Source organism: Fistularia commersonii, chromosome 1 (genome assembly GCF_037954325.1).
Source record: "Fistularia commersonii isolate RoL2024-O1a breed Wild chromosome 1, RoL_Fcom_v1.0, whole genome shotgun sequence".
Classification (NCBI taxonomy): domain Eukaryota; kingdom Metazoa; phylum Chordata; class Actinopteri; order Syngnathiformes; family Fistulariidae; genus Fistularia; species Fistularia commersonii.
Genome location: NC_141284.1, coordinates 11,236,628 through 11,260,831, shown reverse-complemented (window position 1 = coordinate 11,260,831; position 24,204 = coordinate 11,236,628). Strand labels below are relative to the sequence as shown.

Sequence of the window (24,204 nt, the reverse complement as noted above, 5' to 3'; positions counted from 1 at the left end):
TTATTGATTTTTTAAGAAAGATTGTCACACTATGCCGCGATAGCAATCCGAAACGAATGTTAATCTTTACTCTCGTGAACCAAGTGTCTACAACAGTGTACTCCATGAGCTAGAACAGTGGTCCCCAACCTTTTTATCACCACGGACCTCTCAACGCTTGACAATTTTATCGCAGACCGGGGGCGTGACAAAATGTAGATTGTTTATATAGAGACTATAATAATAAACGTGAATCCACTGTGTGAAGTGTGGATCCACCTTTTCCCCCTCGAAAAGAAACTTTCTGTCTGACGTCTGTTTTTTACTCATTTTGCTACCTTGTGGGTTACATTTTTGGCGCTCAAGTGACCGAGATGTAACCGAGGAATTCCGGCCATTTTTCAAAATAAAAGATTTTTCAAAATAAGGATTGTTCAGATTCGGAAAATAAATCCAACGGAAAGAATTGATTATTTCTTGTGTGGCCTGATACCCATTGATCCACGGGCCAGTACAGGTCTCCGGCCCGGGGGTTGGGAACCACTGAGGAAGGAGACCTGAAGAGGACCAAAGTCAACAACAAAGATGGGAGGGGTGAAATGACAGTCAATTCAGGATTTGAGGTTCTGGTTCAACATCAAGATACAGTGGGGAGAACAAGTATTTGATACACTGCTGATTTTTCAGCTTTTCCCACTTAGAAAGCATTTTCTATCATAAGTACTCTTCAACTGTGAGTGACGGAATCTGAAACATAATCCCAGAAAATTGCATTGTAGGATTTTTAGATAATTAATTTGCTTTTTATTGCATGACATAAGTATTTAATCACCTACCAACCAGTAAGAATTGCGGCTCTCACAGACCTATTAGTTCTTCTTTAAGAAGCCCTCCTGTTCTCCACTCATTACCTGTATTGTTAACTGCACCAGTTTGAACTTGGAATCTGTATACAAGACACCTCTCCACACACTCAATCAAAAATCTCCAACCTCTCCACAATAGCCAAGACCAGAGAGCTGTGTAAGGATATCAGGGATAAAATTGTAGACCTGCACAACGCTGTGATGGGCTATAGGACAATAGGCATGCAGCATGGTGAGAAGGGAACAACTGTTGGCACAATTATTAGAAAATGGAAGAAGTTTTGCGGCTCCATGCAAGATCTCGCCTCGCGGGGCATCAATGATCATGAGGAAGGTGAGGGATCAGCCCAGAACTACATGACTGGACCTGGTCAATGACCTGAAGAGAGCTGGGACCAAAGTCTCAAAGAAAACCATTAGTAACACTCTATGCCGTCATGGATTAAAATCCTACACCGCACGGCAGGTCCCCCTGTTCAAGCCAGCACATGTCCAGGCCTGTCTGAAGTTTGGCAATGACCATCTGGATGATCCAGAGGAGGAATGGAAGAAGGGCATGTGGTCTGATGACACAAAAATAGAGCTTTTTGGTCTAAACTCCACTCGCCGGGTTTGGAGGAAGAAGAAAGATGAGAACACCATCCCAACCGTGTAGCATGGAGGTGGAAACATTATTCTTTAGGGAGACTTTTCTGCAGAGGGGACAGGACGACTGCATCATATTGACGGTAGGATGGATTGGGCCATTTATCGCAAGATCTTGGTCGACAACCTCCTTCCCACAGCAAGAGTCTTGAAGATGGTTTGTGGCTAGGTCTTACAGCTTAACAACAACCTGAAACACACAGTCAGGGCAACTAAGGAGTGGCACCGTAAGAGGAATCTCAAGGTCCTTGTGTGATGTAGCCAGTTTCCATATCCGAACACATTAGAAAATCTTTGGAGGGAGCTGAGAGTCCATATTGCCCAGCGACTGCCCTGAAACCTGAAGGATCTGGAGAAGATCTGTATGGAGGAGTGGGTCAAAATCCCTTCTGGAGTGTGTGCAAACCTGGTCAAGAACTACTGGTTTGATCTCTGTAATTGCCAACAAAGGTTTCTGTACCAAATATTAAGTTCTGTTTTTGTGATGTATCAAATACTTATGATAAAAATTTCACACCTCTACATGCTTTGCAAGTGGGAAAGGCTGAAATATAAGCAGTATCGAATACTTGTTCTCCCATCTGTATGTTGAATTAAGAAAGAATGAAAACAAACTAAGATTATAGTCGCTTTTCTTACATTTTATTTGTTCCTTATAATGCGAGTAATAATTTGAGAACCACTTCTTTGTGCCTTACAGTTTCTTTTTCCCATCACTGTAAATTAAATTTTTATGCAAAATTGAATAAAAAACTTTTTTACTGCAGAAGATACTTTAAGTTACATGCTTTTAGGAATTCAGAACTTCAGCAATCCATTAGCTTAACAATGCATATTCCAACAGGTTTTTAAACAGAGCATTCATGACGGTGCAGTGCTGTTAATTGTATACTCTGAGCAAAATCAGGACATATCACTGGAAATGGTCTGCATATACGCCTGGATTTTTGCCAGACTAATAAAGGTATGAGGCAGCCAGAGGTCAAGCAGCATACTTTTCCTTACTGTAATCACATGGCCATCTATCAAAACCTTCTCGCTGCTCTGAACGCTGCTTCCCTTTTGCCACCCATCTCCACTGCACATCAGACACACATCAGGCAGGCAGATTCACGCAATTCCCCAAAACATTACTTTGTGCCAACTATATAGAATGTCCTTGTCCTCTGTGATTCAGCTTCCAAACTCAGTTTTTTTGTCTGTGTAATGGCAACAATCATCCACCAAAAAAAAGAGGATTTAACGCAGCTTTTCTCCAACCATTGGTGTGTACAGTTAGGTTTGGATTTAGTCATTTCTGTCATTTATCATTTTAAGGATGATAATAGAAGCTCTGCAAGAGACAGTATTGTAATACATTTTCGTACCATTGGTTATTTAAACCAGATTATTACTTCATTGCTGTCTTGAAGTAATTTGTTTTTGACGCCCAAAAGATCATAAACAAGAGCCCCTACCCTCCACCTCAACCCCAATCCCCCAACGACACACACATGCATGTGCCAACACACACACATGCAAACACATTTTCCTCTTCTCGCCTGTCTCTCACTCTCTTCCCTCATAACAGGATTTAGCATATCAATAGAAGATTAGTTCATTCGACAAAAGCTTACTACTGCAAAGCCCCTTTCCACTTGTGTTTCCAGGCTGACTTGTGGACCTCACACACAGCACCTCTGCTCTTGGGTCTTTGGTGTGCGTGTGTGGTCGCGGATGCTTGGTTGAATGGATTTGCATTTGAAGATGACAAAAGACATGCTTAGTCACTATGGACTCCAAAGACATAAGCAGTAGCATGTGTGGGCAATAGTGTGTGATAGTACTTATGTACAGGAGTGTATTCGAGGTGACTTATTTTTACATTAATGTATGCCCGGAAGAGAAATTATGCAAATACAGGAGTTGGTGCTTTACATCTTGAAGTACACAGGTCAGCCATGAAACTAATGCAGGTGGTACAACATGCTGTTCATATATGTCCTAAACCTGAAAATCTATTGTAGTTGCATTCCAGGCTTCCTCCTGGTTTAATGAGCCATGGAAAAAAGCAGTGTCCTCTGCCCCATAGCCATTATATACTGGCCTGCAAATGGTCCTGCTATGGAATGGGACCCATTCTGAACAGTCAAAAGCGTTCAATTAGGTGCCTTGGGGGGGCAACTCCAGCTGGTTAGATTTGGGGACTGACCACAGCTTTTAGGAGAGTGTGTGTGTGTGTGTGTGTGTGTGTGTGTGTGTGTGTGTGTGTGTGTGTGTGTGTGTGTGTGTGTGTGTGTGTGTGTGTGTGAGCATGCGCATTTATGCTAGTATGGAAGCAAATTTGTTGGGCGAGTAAAAACTGTGCCCGGTCAGGAAGGACACCACCAGTTCACAATTCACCTGAGGTGATCTGCATGTGAGCGATATAAAATGAATCACTCAAAGTACAAGGAGGTTAAGGATGTTCTGTGTGAGAAAGGAGTAGTTTGTTGATGTATTGTTACTTAAGTCAGTTCCTTGTGTTCCACTCGAAATATTTCATCACTGAAACTTGAAGTTTTTAAGGACCACAAAGAAGGTGGTCAAAATTCTATTGAGTAACAGGCTGTTGTGGCTAAGCGGGTAGAAAAGCAAAAACAAACCTTGTACTGTTAAGCTATCATGCAAGCTCAAGTTCCTGGACGGGCAGGAAAATTGTGGGTGGTAGCTATAAATGAGAAGGGCTTTCCGCGGATGAGCCACACAGCTGATAGAGTGAGAGTCCCTTCCTTTTCAGTGTCTCCCATGAGACCCAAATTCCCACAAAGTATGAATGATACTCCATGGTAATAGAATTATTTTTTCTGATCCTGTATAAGTTTTTCCACAGATTACACTTGTGATGGTTGTTTTGCACTTCATAAAAATCAAGACAGTCACAGTTTATCAGAAATTGTAACCTATTAATTACTTTTTGTGAAACAGCTTCACTAACTACATAATTGTGTACTTAACTTTGTAATAATCTTCTCACATAAAAAGCATGGCAGTAACTCACACATTGTAACACATTCTTCCAAAGCAAAGGGAAAAGTGGCATTATCATAATCATCCTATGATTACATACCCGGAAGCATGTCATTAGCTTTGGTGTCTGTTGGCCATCTTTACTATTACTTGGATAGGTTTGGTGATAGAAATGTGACTACGTTGGGTGTATATTCTTTCAAGGTATTTTCTTCACAGTGCTGTCTATAAGCTGTATAATGATAACTTGGGACTTTTACAGGTAGGAAAAATATTGTTATATATGAAATTTACAAATATATGTGTGATTCATAGTAAATTTCATTAATTTCTTATCTATTCCAATTGTCTTGGTTAGAGGGGGCCGTCAAGCTATCATTGGGCAAGAAGCCGGATTTGCATTGGACTTGTCAACTGTCAATCACAGTTCCCCGTTCAAGATATAGAAATGTTTATTGTCTCATTCTCACTCCTACAAAGTCGTCTGGTTACCCACCTCATGTTTTTTGGACATATGTAAGGAACCGGAGAACCTGTAGAGAACCCAAACAGGGAGGGCATGTAAACCCAAAACAGAGAAGCCCAAGTTGTTAGTGGGACTTAAACTGGGATGGGACATCTTGCTGGGAGGGAAAAGGTCTAATCACAGCATCACAATGCCACACTCAGAGCATTTAGATACATTCAAAAGATAATAGTTGACTATTGACTACTGCGATCAAGTTTTTCAACTCGAGGTTTACAATGAGGGGAGGGTCGTTGGGCCTCTTGCCCAACTTTTCCCAGGACCAGCTCCAGTAGGCCCTGGAATTGGATCCTGATGAATTGAGTTTTACCTCAGGGAAGAAGCAATATAATGATCATATTGCTAATGCAATATCAATAAAAGTGTATGTTGGATTTTTATGTCTTCGTGAAGACACACAATAGTCTATCCATCCAATTGGCAGTTAATATTTTTTGTTTTAAGAGTTTGGACATTTCATCTGTTTCAGAAAACCTGGAGAATTCTTATGCGTCTTGGGAAAATGTCCGTCCATCCCAATTTCCATCCACCCATTATTAACATTGGGCTAGAAGCAGGGTACACCCTGGACTGGTCGCCAGGGCTACATATACAGACAGACAACCATTCATGCTGTTATTTTCCCAATTTTTCCAATTAAACTGCAGCATGTTTTTGGACTGTGGGAGGAAATCTACCGCAGACACTTGGAGAACATGCAAGCTCCACACACAAAGGAGGCAGAAGTGCTTACCACTGTACCACCATGCAGCCCATGTCCCAATTTCCTTAATGCATAATTTAAGATATACCTTGAGAAAATGTATTCAGTTTGGTTGATGTTTAAGTATGAAATGGTAAGATTTGAGTGGTAAAATGCCAAAGGCATTGTGACGATTCAAAAAGTTCTTTCTTTATTATATAAGAATATAAGTATTATGAAAGCCTGTAATGTCAACTGTATGAAATAACTACGTTTTTTTCCAACATGTCAATTTTATCTTCAGAGTGACACCATAATGTTTTACAAAAGCTTTTTTTCTTACTTTTTTCAGTGTCATCTCAATTACACTTTGATATTCTGTTTTGTTGAAGAATGTATGTCAACATTATAATTAATTTGAATTGAGGCCATTCTGCAAGGGGTGGATTTTATGACTCCAAGCTAACATAGAATGTTTTAAGGAATTGTTCGCATGTTGTGAAGTCTCTGGTCACCAATTAACCCATTCTGTTGCCTTCAGTAAGTGCCAAAGGTTGTTGTCTTTTTCTGTGTGGAATGTGAAATTCTTATGGTGTTATTTTATTACACTTTAAAGGCAGCAGGTGTCTTCTGTGTCACATGCCCAAAAAAGGTGTTGTCCCTCGTGCATTTCAACCACAGAAGTATGGATGTTTGTTGACCATTGTGTTTGACCCTGGCTAAAGAGGAAACAGCTGGTGGATCCTCTTGCGCCAGTCAGCCTGGCACAGAGACAAAGCTCATGGTCAAATGACAGGGCTCCAAATTCACACTAGAATATTAGCAAGGGACGACAGCGGCAAACATCCATCTTGTCTCGATTTGTTTCTTCCTCCCTGTCAGATTCGCAAAAGTGATGATATGCTCCCCAGGAACAGAGAAACATCTTTCTTTTGTACTTCAGACAAGAATTTTTAGATCTTTTAACATAATCTGAAGAACTTTATATTCCATATGACTCACATAGAAAAGCAATTTTTAGAAATTTTTATTCCCCTTTCTTAGCAATTGTGCTGTGTTAAACAGACAAGGTTTATCTGAATGTAATTCCCTTACTGTCTTTTTCTGAATCTAATTCTTCTTCAGAGATCAACATTCAAAGGCAGCCCAGCAGAGTGTATGCAAATTGGACAAGCCTATAACATTTAAAAAAATCAAGGAACAGTCCCATTCCGTGCTCTTTAATTTCTTGCTCTTCTAACTAAACACAGGAGAAAGGTTTGCCTTGTAATGGGGGGGGCACAGCTGACTTTTATACAGATAAATAAACTGGTTAAACACCAAAGTCTTTTTTTTCTTGTTGCAAAACAAAAAACAAAAAGCATAGTTTGGGGAAAATGGAATTCATAACAGGGAAGTGAGATTCAATTACAGATAGCCTCTCAAGATAGCTGTAGCAGGAGATGATCACAAAAGCCCTTAACACTGGTATCCTAACCTCTCTCACCTTACAGCTTAACTTGTCTCTCATACCTCTCCACAGTTCCCAGAGTGCGGCTTCTTTGGCATGTACGACAAAATCTTGCTGTTCCGTCATGACTTAAGAGATGAGAACATCCTGCAGAGGCTGACCTCAGCAGAAGACATCCATGAAGGAGACCTCATTGAGGTAGTGCTTTCAGGTAGGTAATCCAGCATACAAACTGCCGTTTGAGTTACATCACAGTGTTACATTACACAGCATAAACAAGCATCCCCCAAGCCAAGCAGTCATTCCATGATGTTCAACTGAAGGAATCACCACTTTTTATTTTTTGTGCTTCGATATCATTGTTGCACCTGCCGGTTTATGAAAACATAATGTGCTGTTGTTATGCTCACGTGGACATTTAGTGATTGAGCTTCTTATTTAATGAAATATCCAGTCAGTGAATCTCTTTCACTTCTCTAAGTTATAGGTTTTCATTTAACTATTCACATCAGTTTCCATAATGGTTCATCTTTGTAGCAGTCTCACTGCTCACAGTGTTTGGTTTTTCAATGTCAGTTCCTGCAATGTATGAATCCAATCCTTATGCTGCACTTACATCAACAAATGTCTGAGAATTTCATTCATGCTTTTTTCCTGCTCCATATGTCTCCACTGGGAAGCACCTGACACCACCTGTGCTGAATATCCTCCACTCTTTCTCGAGCAGAGAGTATTGTTTTCAGGGCTTTAGATGGGGGATGATTGTATGGATTCAGGATCTGAGGATACTTACGGCATCACTGCTGAAGAATGTTGACTTAAGACTGGAGAACTTCCTTCTTTTTGTTTCTCACTGTCTGTGTTTGTCTTGTATTCTCTTTTGTGTCCTTGTTACTCCCTGGCTTTTCCCCTGCCTGCATGCTTTCTCTCCTTGTAATCCCTCCTACCTCATCAAATCCATTAGCAGGTGTAACCTAAACAATTTAAAGCCTAGGAAAAGAATAACTATCACACCAGAGCCTGATATCAGATTTTGTTTTTTTTTATCACATAACAATCAATAGATTTAGTTCTTTTCCTTGGGGACTTTATGTATTAGGTACTTAGTAGAAATCCACATTCCCAGAATTTTGGTTTGAGTCTGAGAAAAATATTAACCGTATTCAGTCCCACAATTAGTATCCTGTCAACATTCTTATCAGTTGTTTTCAACCAGTGTTTGGATTGTGCGCCTATGGGAGAGACACTATGATTACATCTCTTGCTGCGAGGAGGCAGAAGTGTTTTTTTTTTTTTGGCTCCACACTCAAATAAGAAAACTTGTTTTCTTGTAAAAATCTTCTTGTCCTGGCAACTGTACTTGAATTTCTTCACTGGAAGACGTTTCACCCCTCATCTGAGAGGCTTCTTCGGTTCTAATGACTTATGGGGAGTTTCTGAATATACCTGCCAGTGATCGGCAGAAACTAGGTGTAAGGGATGGGTGTTATGCTAATAGGGGTGTCGTCTGTGGAGCAAAAGAGCAACTTAGCAACTTATTGGGATTACCTGGATTGGAATAAGAAATGCTATAGCTAAACAAAGGAGTAAAACCTGTTGGATCACATGAATCGAAAGAATGGCCGTCCTCCTTCAGACGTAGGTGGACCCCGGAGTCCTGTCTTGAATCGATGGCTCTCCTGTGTTGGGCGATCCATTTGTGCAGAGGTTGTTGCTCAAAGCTAACAGATATTGCATTCATCAGTGTCACTGTGTTCGCAAGAAGTGTTGTGAATTTTTTTTTTTTATTTATCCTTGCATTTTTTTGATGTTCATTTAAATGACAACCATTACATAATGATTACAAAGAACTAGCCAGTTGTTTTGCATAAGGGTGTGAAAAAGCCCATGAATGCTGCCTTTCATTAGCCTGCGCCTGTGAGCTGTGTTCGCCACATTACATGTGACCCACCAAGTATTTTCTTCTCCTTTAAATCAAACCGAAACTGAGCAACACACGCTCGCAATTATATTTTTGTGAACGAGAGAAATACAGTATGTGGTGGGATTTGCCTCAGATGACTTGTTTTTCATTGGGTGCTGTGCCATAATGTCTTAAAGTGATTATGATTTCAGCATTGCTGAGCAGTTACTTTGAACCCCAAAAAACAAGATTGGAATTTGTCTTTTTTCCAACTGTAAACCAGTGTCTCATAGGCTCATCCCAAGTCATTTCAGTTTTCCTCAAAATCTGCAGTTCTTTTCCATTCACTCTTCCAAAGTTAAATAACATTTTTGTTTTAAGGTGATTTTCTTGTATTTTTGCATGATGCAAGTTTTTTTTTTTTTTTTTGCAAAATATGATTCTTATTGTTCAGGTCTGTGGCTCATAATGTCAACAATAGCAGGCAATGCTCTTTATTCATGCAAGAGAAGATTTAGTTGCTTGAATCAACTCAAAGGAAATTAACCATGCACTGACACACACAATGATCACCTTTGCTCTTGCAAATGGCTCTTTGCTTAACCCGAGTGTAGGTGATTAACTTCTCGTCCCTGGTCCATGTGGCTGCTTAAATGATAGCTGTGAAGCAGACAGATACATTATGACTTTTCAAATGCAGGCTTTGAGACGAAAGGAACTTTCAATGTACATCCAGTCATCTCTTACCGTCATTTATCTTCTGATCTTCAATGATTCACTGCCATGATGAATCCACTCTTGCATCCAGAAAGTTCAATGTCTTTTTGAGGTAAAGAATCAGTCTGTTTTTTACAAAAGTGGAGAAAAAGAAAGCCAAGTGTCAGCAGCTCCCTTGTATTATAAATGATAATAGCGATGTGCTTTGTCATTTGACATGACCATACTGTATATCTCTTTGCCCTGTTGCCACGGATGCAGGACTGATGACAACCAAGCAATTGACTCACATATGATGACCTCTTCTGTATTAGTATGGCCAGAGCAGTAATACACTCTATGGCCAAAAGTATTTGCTCACCTGCCTTGACTTGCATATGAACTGAAGTGACATCCCATTTCTAATCCATAGGGTTCAATATCACATTAGTCCAGTCTTTGCAGCTATAATAGCTTCAATTCTTCTGGGAAGGCCATCCACAAGGCTCAGGAGTGTGTTTATGGGAATTTTTACAATTCTTCCAGAAGCAAATTTGTGAGATTACACACTGATGTTAGACGAGAAGGGATGGCTCTCCCGTCTCTGCTTTAACTCATCCCTAACGTGTTCTATCAGGTTGAAGTCAGGACACTGTGCAGGCCAGTCAAGTTCATCCACACCAGAGTGTCATCCATGTCTTTATGGACCATACTTTGTGCACTGGTGCACAGTCATGTTGGAAAAGGAAGGGGCCAGCTCCATACTGTCCCCACAAAGATGGGAGCGTAGAATTGTCCAAAATGTCTTGGTATGTTGAAGCGCTCAGAGCTCTTTTCGCTGGGGCCAAGCCCAGCTCCTGAAAAACGACCCCACACCATAAGCTACCAAACTTCACATTTGGCACAGTGCAGTCAGACTAGTACCGTTCTCTTGGAAACTGCCAAACCCAGAACCAGGCCACATGAAGTTAGGAGGTCTGTAGCAAATGACTCTGCAGAAAGTTGGCGACCTCTTTGCACAATGCACCTCTGCATCCGCCAACCCCACTCCATCGGTGTACGTGGCCTACCACTTCGTGGCTGAGCTGTTGCCATTCCTAAACACTTCCATGTTCTCATAATACAGCTGAAAGTTGACTGTGGAATATTGAAGTGCAAGCAAATTTCACGACTGGATTTTTTGCACAGGTGCATCCTATCACAGTTACATGCTGGAATTCACTGAGCTCCTGAGAGCAACCCATTCTTTTACAAATGTTTGTAAAAACAGTCTGAATGGCCAGGTGCTTGATTTTATACACCTGTGGCCATGGAAGTGTTTCGAACTCCTGATTTCGATTATTTGGATGGATGAGCGAATACTTTTGGCCATACAGCGTATGAAGTTAAACATTTCTTTTCTGTTCTTTTTTTTGTTTGTTGTTATGATCACACCAATATGTAGTCATGTGAATATGATAGGACAAAAATATCGTACTGCCTTTTATAGTGTTGTGAAAAGACTCTTTGAAACCGTTGTCGTATACATGAGGTAAATGGGTGTTCTGCTTTTTTTTGGTCCGATTATTACCTCATTTGTGTTGTTCCTTTGAATCTTGTTTTTTCATTAATTCTTCAGAGTATTAGTTTAATAATTTGTCTACTGTTTTTTTTTAGCTCAAGCCACAGTAGAAGATTTCCAGATTCGACCCCATGCCCTTTATGTTCACTCTTACAAGGCCCCCACCTTCTGCGACTACTGTGGGGAGATGCTGTGGGGTCTCGTTCGTCAGGGGCTCAAATGTGAAGGTCAGACACACATTAAAACAAACACATGCACATACTCAAAGTTGAATCACACACAAACCGCCTGTAGCATTGCCAGGCTTTTTATTTAGCCGACTGTCTCAAAGTCTGGTCACTGCATCTCCAGATTAATTTTCACAAATACCTCAACACACTCTCACGCAAACACACAGCATTGCTAACCTCAAAAATGTGTTAGGGAGATGTATAGGCCAGCAAGAAAATTTGGTCTGATCACTGCAGCCAGTGAAATGTTTTACATTTATATCCCTGTGGAATTGTGGCAGCCTTTCTTGTCTTTGATTACATCTGTCATTGTTGGATCAGACTTTTCAATGGAAGTTCTCTCTGGGAACGACTTACAGCTAAGCAGTTAAATTTTCTGCCAGTGAAACATTCAGTCATGAATAATATTCAAACTCTCTCCTTAGTGAGGCCATCTTGTGGCTGATTGTAAAAATAAAGACTGCTACATCTAATCACATTTTTGAAACTTTGTGACTTTTGATTTGTCAAAAGGGTGTGGGCTGAACTACCACAAGCGGTGTGCCTTTAAGATCCCAAATAACTGTACCGGTGTAAGGAAGAGGCGTTTGTCAAATGTCTCACTGCCCGGACCATCTCTCCCAAATTCCCGACCAACACCGGTGGAGAATGCTGCGGTCATCCTGGACGAGGTGGGACAGAAACACAACTCCATCTCAGATGCCTTTGACCCAGGGGTGGGAAGATCAAAATTTGTGTCAGGAGCTTTTTCCTTTGCATACTTGGCCATTTTTTTGTTTCAATACACAAACTTAAACTCAACACACATTGTAGCTGTACTTGTATCATGTTACAATAGTGTCAGTCAGGATATTTATCACTTAAAGCTCTGTAAAGAAAATAATAATGATTGGGAATCAACAATTATGATTTACCATTTTAGTAAAAATCACCAATGTGTTGTAGAATTGATTTGTTTCCACCCCTAAAGGAAAGGGTCATGATATGCATTATCAAACATAAATTATCCAGAGGGAAATTTTGTATCTGCTAATTGTGAAAGAAGAAGCAGACATACTTGCCAATAAAATGAACTGGCTGCAGTTTTCATCTCATTCTAAATGAGTCTAACTAATACAGCAGGGAATGTGAAGTTGTTGTTATGGGTGCTTCCTGCTGGCTTTTCCTCAGTAGTTTAATGTCTCTAAACTTATATAATCAGGCTCATATCCATGTTTAAAACTCGTTGGCCCGGTTGTATAATACCAGCAATGCATAAGATCTAATTGAGCCACATGTAGATGTGTCGCCTGATCCAGCGGCATCTTCCGAATCAGTTTTACAGAAGTCTTTCTAGAGTATTCTTGTCTGTTTGTCCAGGAAAGATGAAACATAATTATACTAATAACATAGGTCATTGAAGTCTAAGTTTGTGTATCCTGTCACTTGTTGGCAGTGAACATTAATGATTCCGTCCGATTTCTGTCAGGAGCTACAGGTATTAGACTGCTCAGTTTAGCCATATAAGTCCAGAAATAAATACTCATATGTGGTAAAACATGACAAATCTAATAAATATTTATGAACCGGATCATATTAACACTCATATAATTTTAACTCATTATGGCAAATTCCCTGTTTCTATTTTTCATGGATTCCTTTTGCCTCTTGTACAGCCATGTCATTATTCATGTCCTGTTCTGTCAAATCGTCTTTGTGATGCAGTATTCATATGCTTCACAACACCTAGCCTTCTTTTTGTTGATGTCATTTTTTTTTTTCTAATCTGATTGTCCCCCATTTTCCCATACTCTTCGGCGCACATCAATCTACCTCAGCAGCAGAGGTCCCATCAGGAGGCAGGGAAGCGGATCCTGTCCTGGAGCGGCAGGCCTATCTGGATGGAGAAGATGGTGTTGGGGCGGGTTAAGGTGCCACACACATTTGCCATACACACCTACACTCGTCCCACTATCTGCCAGTATTGTAAGCGTCTGATCAAGGGTCTCTTTCGCCAGGGCATGCAGTGTAAAGGTAAGGCTCCATAAGAATACTCAATATCATGTGTCGTGTTTCATAGAAAATATTATTCTTCCTTTTCATAATTACTCCCTCATTGGATTTGATTTTTTTTTCTTTTTTTACAAATCATGTCAAACAGATTGCAGATTCAACTGCCATAAGCGGTGTGCTTCAAAGGTACCAAGAGACTGTTTGGGAGAGGTGGACTTCAATGGAGGTAAGTTCTACATCATGGTCATGAACTGTGTTATTTTAGTCCCAGTAGTGTGTTTACCATTTGCAAACATACTGCTGCTGTGCTGTCAAAGAGCCAGCCAGCCCTGGCCCAGACTCTGACACCACCATGGATATTATGGAGGTGGACAGTGGGGACATAGATGGCAGCAGAGGCCTGGATGACCCAGAGGAACCCTCCACACCAGATGAGAGGATGTTTGAAATGGACTCTCCCTTCATGGACAGAGAAAAAGATGAAGAGCCCATCAAGGCTATTAGGTGTGAAGATTTTTTTTTACCTTCCAACTTCAATTTTTATTTGACTATCCAGCAAAAAGATGTGATGTGTGTCTACCACAGGGGCCAGAAGCGCAAACATTTTAAAGGTGTGATTGTATCTGATTCAACTTTTCAGATTTCTGTAATTTTTTCTTATTTACAAACAGCTCCACTGACAAGATTTCTAGACAGATGAAAACCATAAACATCTGCAACTTTTCATAAATAACAAAACTCATTCAAATAATATATAACTGTCATACGTTTTGATTTTTTTTAGTTAATAAATATGTTTTTGTTTCAGTTTTTTTAAGTTTTAGACATGCCAAATTCAAACCATAAATGTTATGAAAAAGGTGTAACTGGTCATTCTAATGGTTATTCAACACTAAAAAGCACCAATTCCTCTTCTCTCTTGTGCTGTTTCATCTGTGAGAACAAAAATCTGAGTTACAGTGTCTCAAAAAATACGATGAGAAAGGTTTTAATTAATTAGCAAAAGATAAATTCAAGTGCAATTAGTTAGTGTGTCATGCCTGTAAAATTCCACTTGTGCGCATGCCTTCGTTTAGCCCCTCCACGAGCAGTAATATCCCACTGATGCGGGTGGTCCAGTCCATCAAACACACCAAGAGGAGGAGCTCCACTGTTGTGAAAGAAGGCTGGATGGTTCATTATACAAGCAAGGACAACCTGGTAAGACTGATAACCCCAGATTCCAACAGAGGAAGCCAGTCTGAAATGACCTGAGCCTATGTGCTGGGGATAATATGTTGAATTCAGCCCTGAAGGTATCTTCCTCCTGCAACAAAATACAAAAAAAAAAAAATCATATCAGCAGGGGATGCACTCAGTTATTTGTACTAAATTGTGTTTCTCTGTCTCATTTTCGCAGAGGAAGAGACATTACTGGAAGCTGGACAGCAAAAGTTTGAGTCTGTTCCAGAATGACACAGGTGCAAAGTTCTATAAAGTAAGCACAGAACGCTCTCATCCCTGGAAAATCATAGCGCTTCCTCCATTCTAGACCTTAATTACAACAGGACAGGTTAATGAACTCAAATCATTATTGTGTTCCTGGCAGCTTGTTTTTATTTCATTTTGGCAGCCTTGCACAACCCGTGACAATTCAAAGGTATAAGATCTTTAGTCATAATTATATCCATATTTGAATAATATCTGTCCTGCCACATGCATGAGATGAAATTATATTAAACATCTTATGCTAATAATTTTGTGACAAAACATTAAGACTGTTTCTGGTGCAACTGGCTGAGGTCGTTCTGACTCATTAAAGTTTATTTCTTTCATAGCTGCGGCTTGATACCTTCCAAGATTTAGTAGCACTTCATAGTACCGTGTAAGGCTTTCATTTTCCAGTTTTACAAAGAAGATAGTACACAAAAAACATAGTACTCATATAACACAGTTTGGCTGCTACACTGTTCAACCCACTTTAATGGTAGCTGAGAGTGAAACACTGCAATTTCTTGCAAAAAATAAAGAATAACATAAAATAAAAGTAGTTGTGGACAATGTGTGACACATTCCGCTAACTGTCATCAGCATAGGCAGTCATTACATTACCCCAGGGCTTTAAGAGCAAAGTAATTACACACATAGAACTAAAGGAGGTAGCTGCAGGCTTGACGGAAAACACTTCCATATGTGTTTTGGCAGTTATGTGTTGGGCAGAGGATGTAATTGTTTTATTGTTCATGTCATTTGGTGTGTTCTGAGACTTTACCACCTTTCATACTGTGGTTAGAGCTGTGATACAATCAGATGGTGTGTTGGATGCAGGGCAGTTTCCAGCAGGTGTGTGCCTGACAGGTGATTGACTGAAACAGAATGGTTTTGTTCAAAGCCAACTATGAGACAATCCTGAAAGACGTTCCCATACTCGTGTGTCTCCCCTCAGAACTCGCTTCCCCAGCCACAAAGTATCGGAGTGGGAAACCGCGGCAGGGAAAGGCTGCTCAGGGTGTGTTTATTCAGAGCTTTATGTGGCTCTTTATTATCAAGACCTTCAGGAGTTTAATTGATGGTTCACTGCGAATGAGCTTTTATTCCTCTCCTAAGTTTGAACTCTGTCCCCTGGGTTTTTGCCTTTGCAGTACCTGGACGGCATTATCCATAAAATATAATGTGAGATTCGCCCTGTATGTACCGAAGAAAAGAAGTCTGCCAAGAATTTCTTTTTGTGGACCACATTATCTGTTTCTCCAGATGGCATAGTCCGGGAAACCTTCTGTCTTAAGCGTTTTCCTCTAATTTCTATGAAGTTTGTAGCCTGTTGCTCATCAATTTGTGGCCACTATCCTCTGCTTTACCCTTTTTTATTTATACCTCCAATCTGATTAGTGGTGGTCGCATGTTGGCTTACTCACCAGGCATGGCAGCCATTTTCTCCATTTGGAAACCATAAGAGCTCTGCTTTTGAAGATGAGACCCCTGTACTTGTGGCTTTCTTTTGAGGGGTGAAGGGGGCCTCTCTTTGTCTCTGCCAGATTGATCCCTGTCACAAATGAGCACCCACATAAGCACACATACTCACCCACCCGCACACTCACCCCCCTGTGTAACAGTAGTAATTCGGCTCAATGGCCAGTTGCAGCAGCAAGCCAGCGCCAGCGGCTCGTGCTCATAAGGGGCCTCTGGCTGGTCTTGCCTTGTAATCAGGAAAGCAGACCGCTTAATCCACCGCAGGGCCAGCTCACGTGACCCGGACCCAGTAACCACAAGCACTTCATCTGATACTCTGTGGTGAGCCACGCGGTAGGGGACAGTGTGCGCCTCTCTGAGCTCAGATTGGCTCAAACCTCTATATGTGTTTTTATTTTTTGCCCCTCCCTCCTCTCTTTGATTTGACAGTGAATTTTCAAGGGGAAGGGGACACTTTTAAAGTGAGGTACATCTGTCCTTTGTGAGTGTGCTCATAAGACAGAGAAGAGCAAAGGACATAGAACTGGGACAAAATTATCAACCTTGTGATTACAGCGGGCAAAAGAGTATGAAGCTACCTCTGTGATTGTGTGAGTGTTACCACTAATATTTTTGTATTGTTCCATTAAAGAGGTGTCTATTCTTTCGGTAGTATTTGAGTAGGTGGGGAATTAACAACCTTTTAAGTCTTTTTGTGCCTCAGCTGGATTTACTTTGTTTTGTTGTTTTTTATCGTTGTTTTCTGTTGGAAATTGGGTTTCATTGAGGAAATGACTTCTGAAAATGTACAGAACACCTTTCTTCAATGAAACATACTGATTTCAGAAGACATACGGGTTTCTGTGTGAAAGGCTGCCTTATACTTTTGATTAATACTCTTTTGAAAAGTCTGTTCATTAATTTTAACTACACAGGCTTTTACATAATAAACATTACAGCTATGCATCATTCTTTAGTGTTTATTATCTCTATATCTTGGCATTTGAGATATAGTCTTATTGCAGTGGGGGACTTGATCCCTAACCTTTGCCACAAAAAACACTGTGTGAGATATGAGTGTGTGTCCTCTTCCTGATTGGATACATCAAAATATATATATACAGTGTGTGTGTGTGTGTGTGTGTGTGTGTGTGTGTGTGTGTGTGTGTGTGTGTGTGTGTGTGTGTGTGTGTGTATAAATACAAATATATATATATGTATACACAATCATTGTTTGTGCAACAATGCCCCTCGAACAAAAAAAAAATGGTCCTGTTTACAGTTGAATTTTTCATCTCAATCCCTCCAGGAAATCCCTCTGTCTGAGATCCTTCAGGTAGAGCAGTCCAAAGACTACAGTAATCTCGCACAAGGCAGCAACCTTCACTGCTTTGAGATCATCACCGCCACCATGGTATACTACGTTGGGGAGAATAACGGCAGTCACTTCCACAATCCTGCGCTAGCTGCTTCGGGAGTCGGCATGGAGGTGGCCCAGGGTTGGGAAAAGGCCATCAGACAGGCCCTGATGCCTGTCACCCCTCAGCCCAGTGTGACCAGCGCTTCAGGCCAGGGCAAAGATCATAGTAAGTACAACCACAGCGAAGGTTGCAGATCTCTTCTGCTGAAAGATTTCATATACAGCAGCTGTCCGGCTAACTGCTCTTTCCATTAAATCCTTTCTTTTTTCTGTATTTTTTTCTGTATTTGAAAATTGTAGGATTTTTACTGCTGACATTTGAGAATTGCTTACTCAGTAGAAATTTCCAATCAAAAGTCATTAAAGTCATCCAGTAATAGTCTTAAGTAATGGGGCAAATCCATGTACCCAACAAATCCCCCGAATGGTAAGTTTATATGCCTTCAATAACAATATTCAAATATATAAAAATGCTCCTAATTTTGTTTGTAAGACTATTCCAGACAGCAGTTTGTGGCCATGTGAAGGCAGTTACAGCAGATGTGACTAATAATGTGTTGTTGGATTATTTACAAAAGCTGAAACTTATTAGGGCTCTAACAAATGTCAGAAAAGTTGCGAGATGCTTCACATGATTTGAAGGTATAACTTTGAAGAAAAAAAGCATTTTAGAAATCAAGACACGTATTAAGACTTGAGCGTTGTTTTTATGCTACATAAACACTTAGAAATTTGGGCATATTTTTCAATGTTCAGGGTGAAACTCTGTCTTGGTGTCTATCGGCAACTAAATTGATATAAGCAAGGCGGTATCTGGAGATAAGACCTTTGACAAATGAGGTGTATAGAGCTTCTTTCCTTACAGACAATTTCAATGGTATATTGGAGGTTCATATGATAGCTTCAGTTATTTACAGGAAAGTGCTCCGCTGTCAGTGAGATATGAGCGTCATACCAGAAACTCAGGAAACAGTGACGCATAGTCAGAACACACCCACTACCTATTCACTCTAAAGAAATCACTAGAGGTTTCCGAGCGCTCTGTGAATCTGTCATCACTTATGATATTTAGGGAAATTTGAAATAAACATAGAATCAGCAAGAATCAGTATGAACTAACGTCTCATCTGTTATTAAAGAAAAAAGGGCTGGAACAGCCTCAACATCAGCATATCCTGTTCAAACCATTCTATCTCCAGTCCTCATTTAATTCTCTACAATATGCCTGAATTGACCCCGGCAGCTGTCTTCATCCCACTTATGAATCCTATTGCATAGTTGTACCATTCAGTCACATTATTTTTTGCCAGTTTATTGAGTAATAAAACGGGTCATGATCTGGAGCTGTGACCTATTTCAGTCATGTGCGATAAACTTGAAGGTTGTTGGAAAATAACAGCTGATATGCAAGCAGTGTACCGCTGTCTATGATTGCCCAATGATCACTGGTTAAAGTCAGTTCTTTTCCCCTCTAGAAGAGCTGTCCATCAGTATATCGGTATCCAATTGCCAGATCCAGGAGAATGTGGTGAGCTAAGTTTCTTTTCATTTTTTTTTTTCTGACACACTGTTATACAATATCTCAATTTTACCAGCACAAGAATGAATTCACAAACTGTTGAAAATATGTTCCGTGGTAGCACCATATATTTCCCAAAACCATCAGGGTAAGCTGAGGTCTTGCTTTTTTCTATCTAGGGCCTATTTCTAGCTGGAGGATTGCTTTCAATTCACTATTTAGTGACAGCTCTGTATTTGGTTATACCAGCAAGGGAATATGGCTTATACCAAGTGATGTTGTCCACGTTTACAAATGACCGCTACCTGCTGTAATATACAGAATACTCTCCCCGTGCAGGATATTGCCTCTGTGTATCAGATATTTTCGGATGAAGTACTGGGATCAGGCCAGTTCGGCATTGTGTATGGAGGTACGTTTTTCTATGGATCAACATAAAATACAGACATTTCAAACGTTATATCTCAGAGATATTTTATGATGTTGTGTGCCACCTGATGTTAAGGTAAACACAGGAAAAGTGGCCGAGATGTGGCCATCAAGGTCATTGACAAAATGAGATTCCCTACCAAGCAAGAAAGTCAGCTAAGGAATGAGGTGGCCATATTACAGGTGAGAAGCATACACATCTGACTGTAAAATATGGACAGGAAGTAGTGATATAGGATACCATGACTGGAGCATGTCCCCACAATACTGATTCTTTCAGTGCTTTCAAAGCAAAGATTTAAAATTAATTTCTTCGCTAGGACTTCTGCATTACTGGCATTGTATTCACAAGTCAGCATCTAATGTCTGTGTCTGGCCATTACAGAATCTGCATCACCCTGGGATTGTCAACTTGGAGTGCATGTTCGAGACACCGGAAAGGGTATTTGTTGTCATGGAAAAGCTTCATGGTGACATGCTTGAAATGATTCTGTCCAGTGAGAGGAGCAAGCTCCCTGAACGCATCACCAAGTTTCTGGTCACCCAGGTGTGTGCGCTTCAGAGGTTTTTCTTTGCCTGTTTTTAAAACCAGCTCTTTTTCTCTGTGTCTTTAAAAGACCCTCCACGTGTACCAACTTTACTTAGACTGGCCAGTTTCTCTACATTAAGAGGAAAGTTGCATAATTTCATGTTTTCTTTCTTTAAATTCCATCCTCCGTCACCACTTGCAAGCACATGTGCATGGTCTTTATTTGTCTATAATGCTTTTCTTTCCCTCTGACTGTGTATTCTCCCCTATGTTTATGGGGTGTGTAAGCCCACTGTGTTCTAGCTCTAGGACTGTTAGTTAGTGTGGTGACCTCGTTGTGGGGAATTGTTTACTGGATCAGTCTGCTCAGAATCATGGCCTCCTCCCTTACTCAGGATTACAGCCTGCAATGTGCCGGTGGCTTTGTGGCCTAATTAGAGGAACAGTGGACCTCTGGGCCTCTATGAATCCTGGATCCCAAACAGGAGCGGGGCCATTAACAACAGCCCCATTAGCTGTGGCAACCCTGGCTCTGATGTGGCCTGGAGGACCACTGTTGAAACTAGGGTCAGAATAGGAAAGCCAGGCAAACTGCGGTTTTGGTACAAGGCCACTGGCAAATGTGCGTGTAGCACTAGCTAGTGGCTGCCCATGGAATATAGATGGAATGATGAGATGAGATTATATGTTTTTATGCAAAGGTATTGGTCAAGATGGAAGTATTTGAGGGCATTAGTATGCTTATACTGCAGTCATTTTTCCATCTGGCAGTACCAGAAATTGTACAAACATTTGCCTGTTTGTACCATATGGTATTTAGTGTTCTTTAAAACATTTAAACAGTAGAGTATATAGTTTTATGTTGGACTCTGACCTAAATCTGTGCTTTTCGACTTGGGTTTGTGGCAGATACTTGTGGCTCTCAGACATCTGCACTTCAAAAACATTGTTCATTGTGACTTGAAGCCTGAGAATGTACTGCTGGCATCCGCAGAACCGTATCCACAGGTAAAAGAGCAAGGATTCTTGCACATGACCAAATGCACTGATATGCGTGAATTGGCTAATTTTTCTGACGTATTCAAGGTAAAGTTGTGCGACTTTGGCTTCGCCCGCATCATTGGCGAGAAATCTTTCCGGCGGTCAGTGGTGGGTACCCCAGCTTACCTGGCCCCTGAGGTGCTGCGAAGCAAAGGCTACAATCGTTCCTTGGACATGTGGTCAGTGGGTGTCATTGTGTACGTCAGCTTGAGTGGCACATTCCCTTTCAACGAGGATGAGGATATCAACGATCAGATTCAGAACGCCGCCTTCATGTATCCCCCTACGCCATGGAAAGACATCTCTACAGAGGGTAAGGAGATGTTTTAGTTTGTTCCCTTATCAGGTTGCACTTATGATTCAATGTCAGAGAGATGCTCAGACAACTTAGCCACAGAGCTATCGTACCCACCTACACATCTAAACTGTCTGAACTCTGCGCTAGTTATGAATCACTGCTCAATGTACCTTCTCCCACACACACAACTTTAAAAATATGAAAAGGTAAACCAAATGATTTTGGTGTTTATGCACATGTTTAGTGAGATGAGTGTCTCTGTTGTGCTGCACTTGTTATAATCAACTTCTTATGTGTGGGCCGTGTCATTTTGCTGGTTAGACATATTGTGTATTACCTCTGTATATTTAGCAAGGTATTTATATAATCTGAAATGATGTTTTTTTTTTTTTTTCCTTACAGCAACAGATTTGATCAACAATCTTCTCCAAGTCAAGATGAGGAAGAGGTACAGCGTTGATAAGTGTCTCAGCCATCCCTGGTTACAGGTAATTTTTTTTATGTTTGTTAGCCATTATGGGAAAGTAAGGGTCACTCTAAACTCCACTGTAAGGATATTCCATAGAATAAATGATTACCTTTTTTTAGGATTATCAGACATGGTTGGACCTCAGGGAGTTTGAGACAAGACGAGGCGAACGCTACATCACCCACGAGAGCGATGATGCACGCTGGGAGGAGTACGCGGACGAGCACAGTCTTGATTACCCCAAACACTTTATCATGGCGCCCAACATTGAGGACATGGAGGAGGACCCCTAGTGGCACCAGGAGCTTATCACGTCACACAATATTGAGGAGTAAGGTTGTCAGTGGGACTTTTTGCATAAAGCCGTGGGAGTGGTGGATTTTCCCTTCAGTACTGTTTGTTGTGGAAACACAGGGAGGCCAGTCAAGTGGAGGTTGACTCTCCAGAGGCTACAACAGCGGGAACCCCCACCAGAATGTGGAGTGTGATGCACTGCCACTGGCAATGAGCAAACGGGGATGCAAGCCACAGGAGAGCACTCGGAAACTTGTCAGGAGAGAAGAATGTTTGCGTTCTCTTTGCACGATACCAGAACATTCCTTGGACTTATAGAAACATTGAAAAGGCAAAGAATATGCAATAAACCTGACAGTAAAGTCACTGTTTATGCCATTGTGCTTCAGTTTGAGTAATACTATGGCTCTGCTTTTGACAGTAAGAAAGAGAGGAGGAACAAAGAGAGCTCAACCCGGGAGTAAAGGGCACTTTTCACAAGGGATTTAGTGTCTTGAGAATTTAACTTCTTTTTTTTCTTGTTTCCAAACTGTTTAAGAGACTTTTGCCATGAAACTGGAACTATCATGTATTTTTATGTTTTTTAAATGTATTTAGTAAATGTGGTGGGACTTTTGCATTTACCACTGAACATAACAATTGGGTAAAAAGTCTATGCTGCTAGAGATAGCTCCTGCTGTCAGGTTGCACAGTGTGATAAATTGTAGACAGCTGCAATGGCTCCAGCAGTATCAGCGGCTTTGTCCCTTTCATTCAGACTTAGCTGTATCATCTGTTAGTCCCAGATAAAGACTTATCTTTATATGACCTGGGAAAGAGAGATCATGATGTAATTGTTACGAAATCTATCAATTTTAATGTTTCTTGTCTGTTTGTTTTTGTTTTCTTTTGTTGTTTTTGTGTGGATACCCCATAAAGCTGAACTGTCAATGCTATAATGGAGCCAATTCTTCTGCTCAGTATTACGCTAAACTTCATGTTGAAGCACCATGTCTCAATGTACTCTTTCTGTACTACAACTCTGGAACATGTGATATCTGATGCATCACATCTCCACAGGTGGCTACTCCAGGTTTTCCCTAGAACATAATATTGTTATCCCTTCTTCTGGAATCCATTTGTGTCTACTACATTGTCTGGACTGTTTCAGCTGCCAGGTTGCCTAAAAAGCAGTGGTTATTTGAGTTAAATTTGGTTCATATGGGAGTAAAGTATACTACATTGTTGTAGTGAATGTTGGGAGTACAGTCATGTTTCCTGTTGTCTTTGTTGCTGTTGGATTGGTTTTGTATAATTCAGCACAGACTGATGGAATAAAGACCCACATTATGGAAATGGGAAATTTTCTTACCTTTTGGTGTATCTGTACCTCATTGGACCTACCAGTCCTTTTTATGATATTTGTGTTCCCCTGGCTTGCACACTCACATAAGCCGTCCTGGCTTTTAGATTTATGTGTTGCATTGCAGCAACTGGGTTCTGTGTGCAGTGGTTTCACGTGCCATGTGTTTCAGAGCAGCTGGATGTGATTGTCGTACCACATGAGCAGTTTGGTGGGCCAGTCGCTCGCCACAAGGGAATAATGGCACGTTTAAAGAGGGTAGTGGTGATGTGGGGGACTTTGAAACCACTCATGATAAATGCTATCATGAGAGCCCTCCAAGTATCAAACCTGTGTTTGGCTCCAGCAGAATGAATAAAACGTATTATTTTTGGAACTGAATCTTTGAAAAGCCCTATTGTTTAAAGAGAGAGTTCA

The 24,204-nt window shown here is 40.8% G+C and overlaps 1 protein-coding gene across 6 annotated transcripts in view; it reads left to right on the top strand.

The window, feature by feature from the left end:
* prkd3 (protein kinase D3) overlaps positions 1-23,808 on the top strand; it is a 42,819-nt gene extending 19,011 nt beyond the window's left edge. The window contains exons 3-19 of one of the 6 annotated variants that reach the window (XM_086147631.1): positions 7,209-7,347; positions 11,392-11,523; positions 12,040-12,197; positions 13,347-13,539; positions 13,667-13,744; positions 13,836-14,022; positions 14,595-14,718; positions 14,918-14,995; positions 17,756-18,032; positions 19,345-19,394; positions 19,725-19,797; positions 19,891-19,997; positions 20,200-20,361; positions 21,253-21,351; positions 21,430-21,697; positions 22,085-22,170; positions 22,271-23,807. In XM_086147631.1, the coding sequence (XP_086003757.1) occupies positions 7,209-7,347; positions 11,392-11,523; positions 12,040-12,197; positions 13,347-13,539; positions 13,667-13,744; positions 13,836-14,022; positions 14,595-14,718; positions 14,918-14,995; positions 17,756-18,032; positions 19,345-19,394; positions 19,725-19,797; positions 19,891-19,997; positions 20,200-20,361; positions 21,253-21,351; positions 21,430-21,697; positions 22,085-22,170; positions 22,271-22,444 (2,385 nt within the window). In that variant the 3' untranslated portion in view covers positions 22,445-23,807. Of the gene's footprint in view, positions 1-7,208; positions 7,348-11,391; positions 11,524-12,039; positions 12,198-13,343; positions 13,540-13,666; positions 13,745-13,835; positions 14,023-14,594; positions 14,719-14,917; positions 14,996-17,755; positions 18,033-19,341; positions 19,395-19,724; positions 19,798-19,890; positions 19,998-20,199; positions 20,362-21,252; positions 21,698-22,084; positions 22,171-22,270 lie in introns of all 6 variants that reach the window. The other 5 variants (XM_086147612.1, XM_086147621.1, XM_086147601.1 and 2 more) reach the window with 5 other exon arrangements.
* Positions 23,809-24,204: the final 396 nt, after the last annotated feature.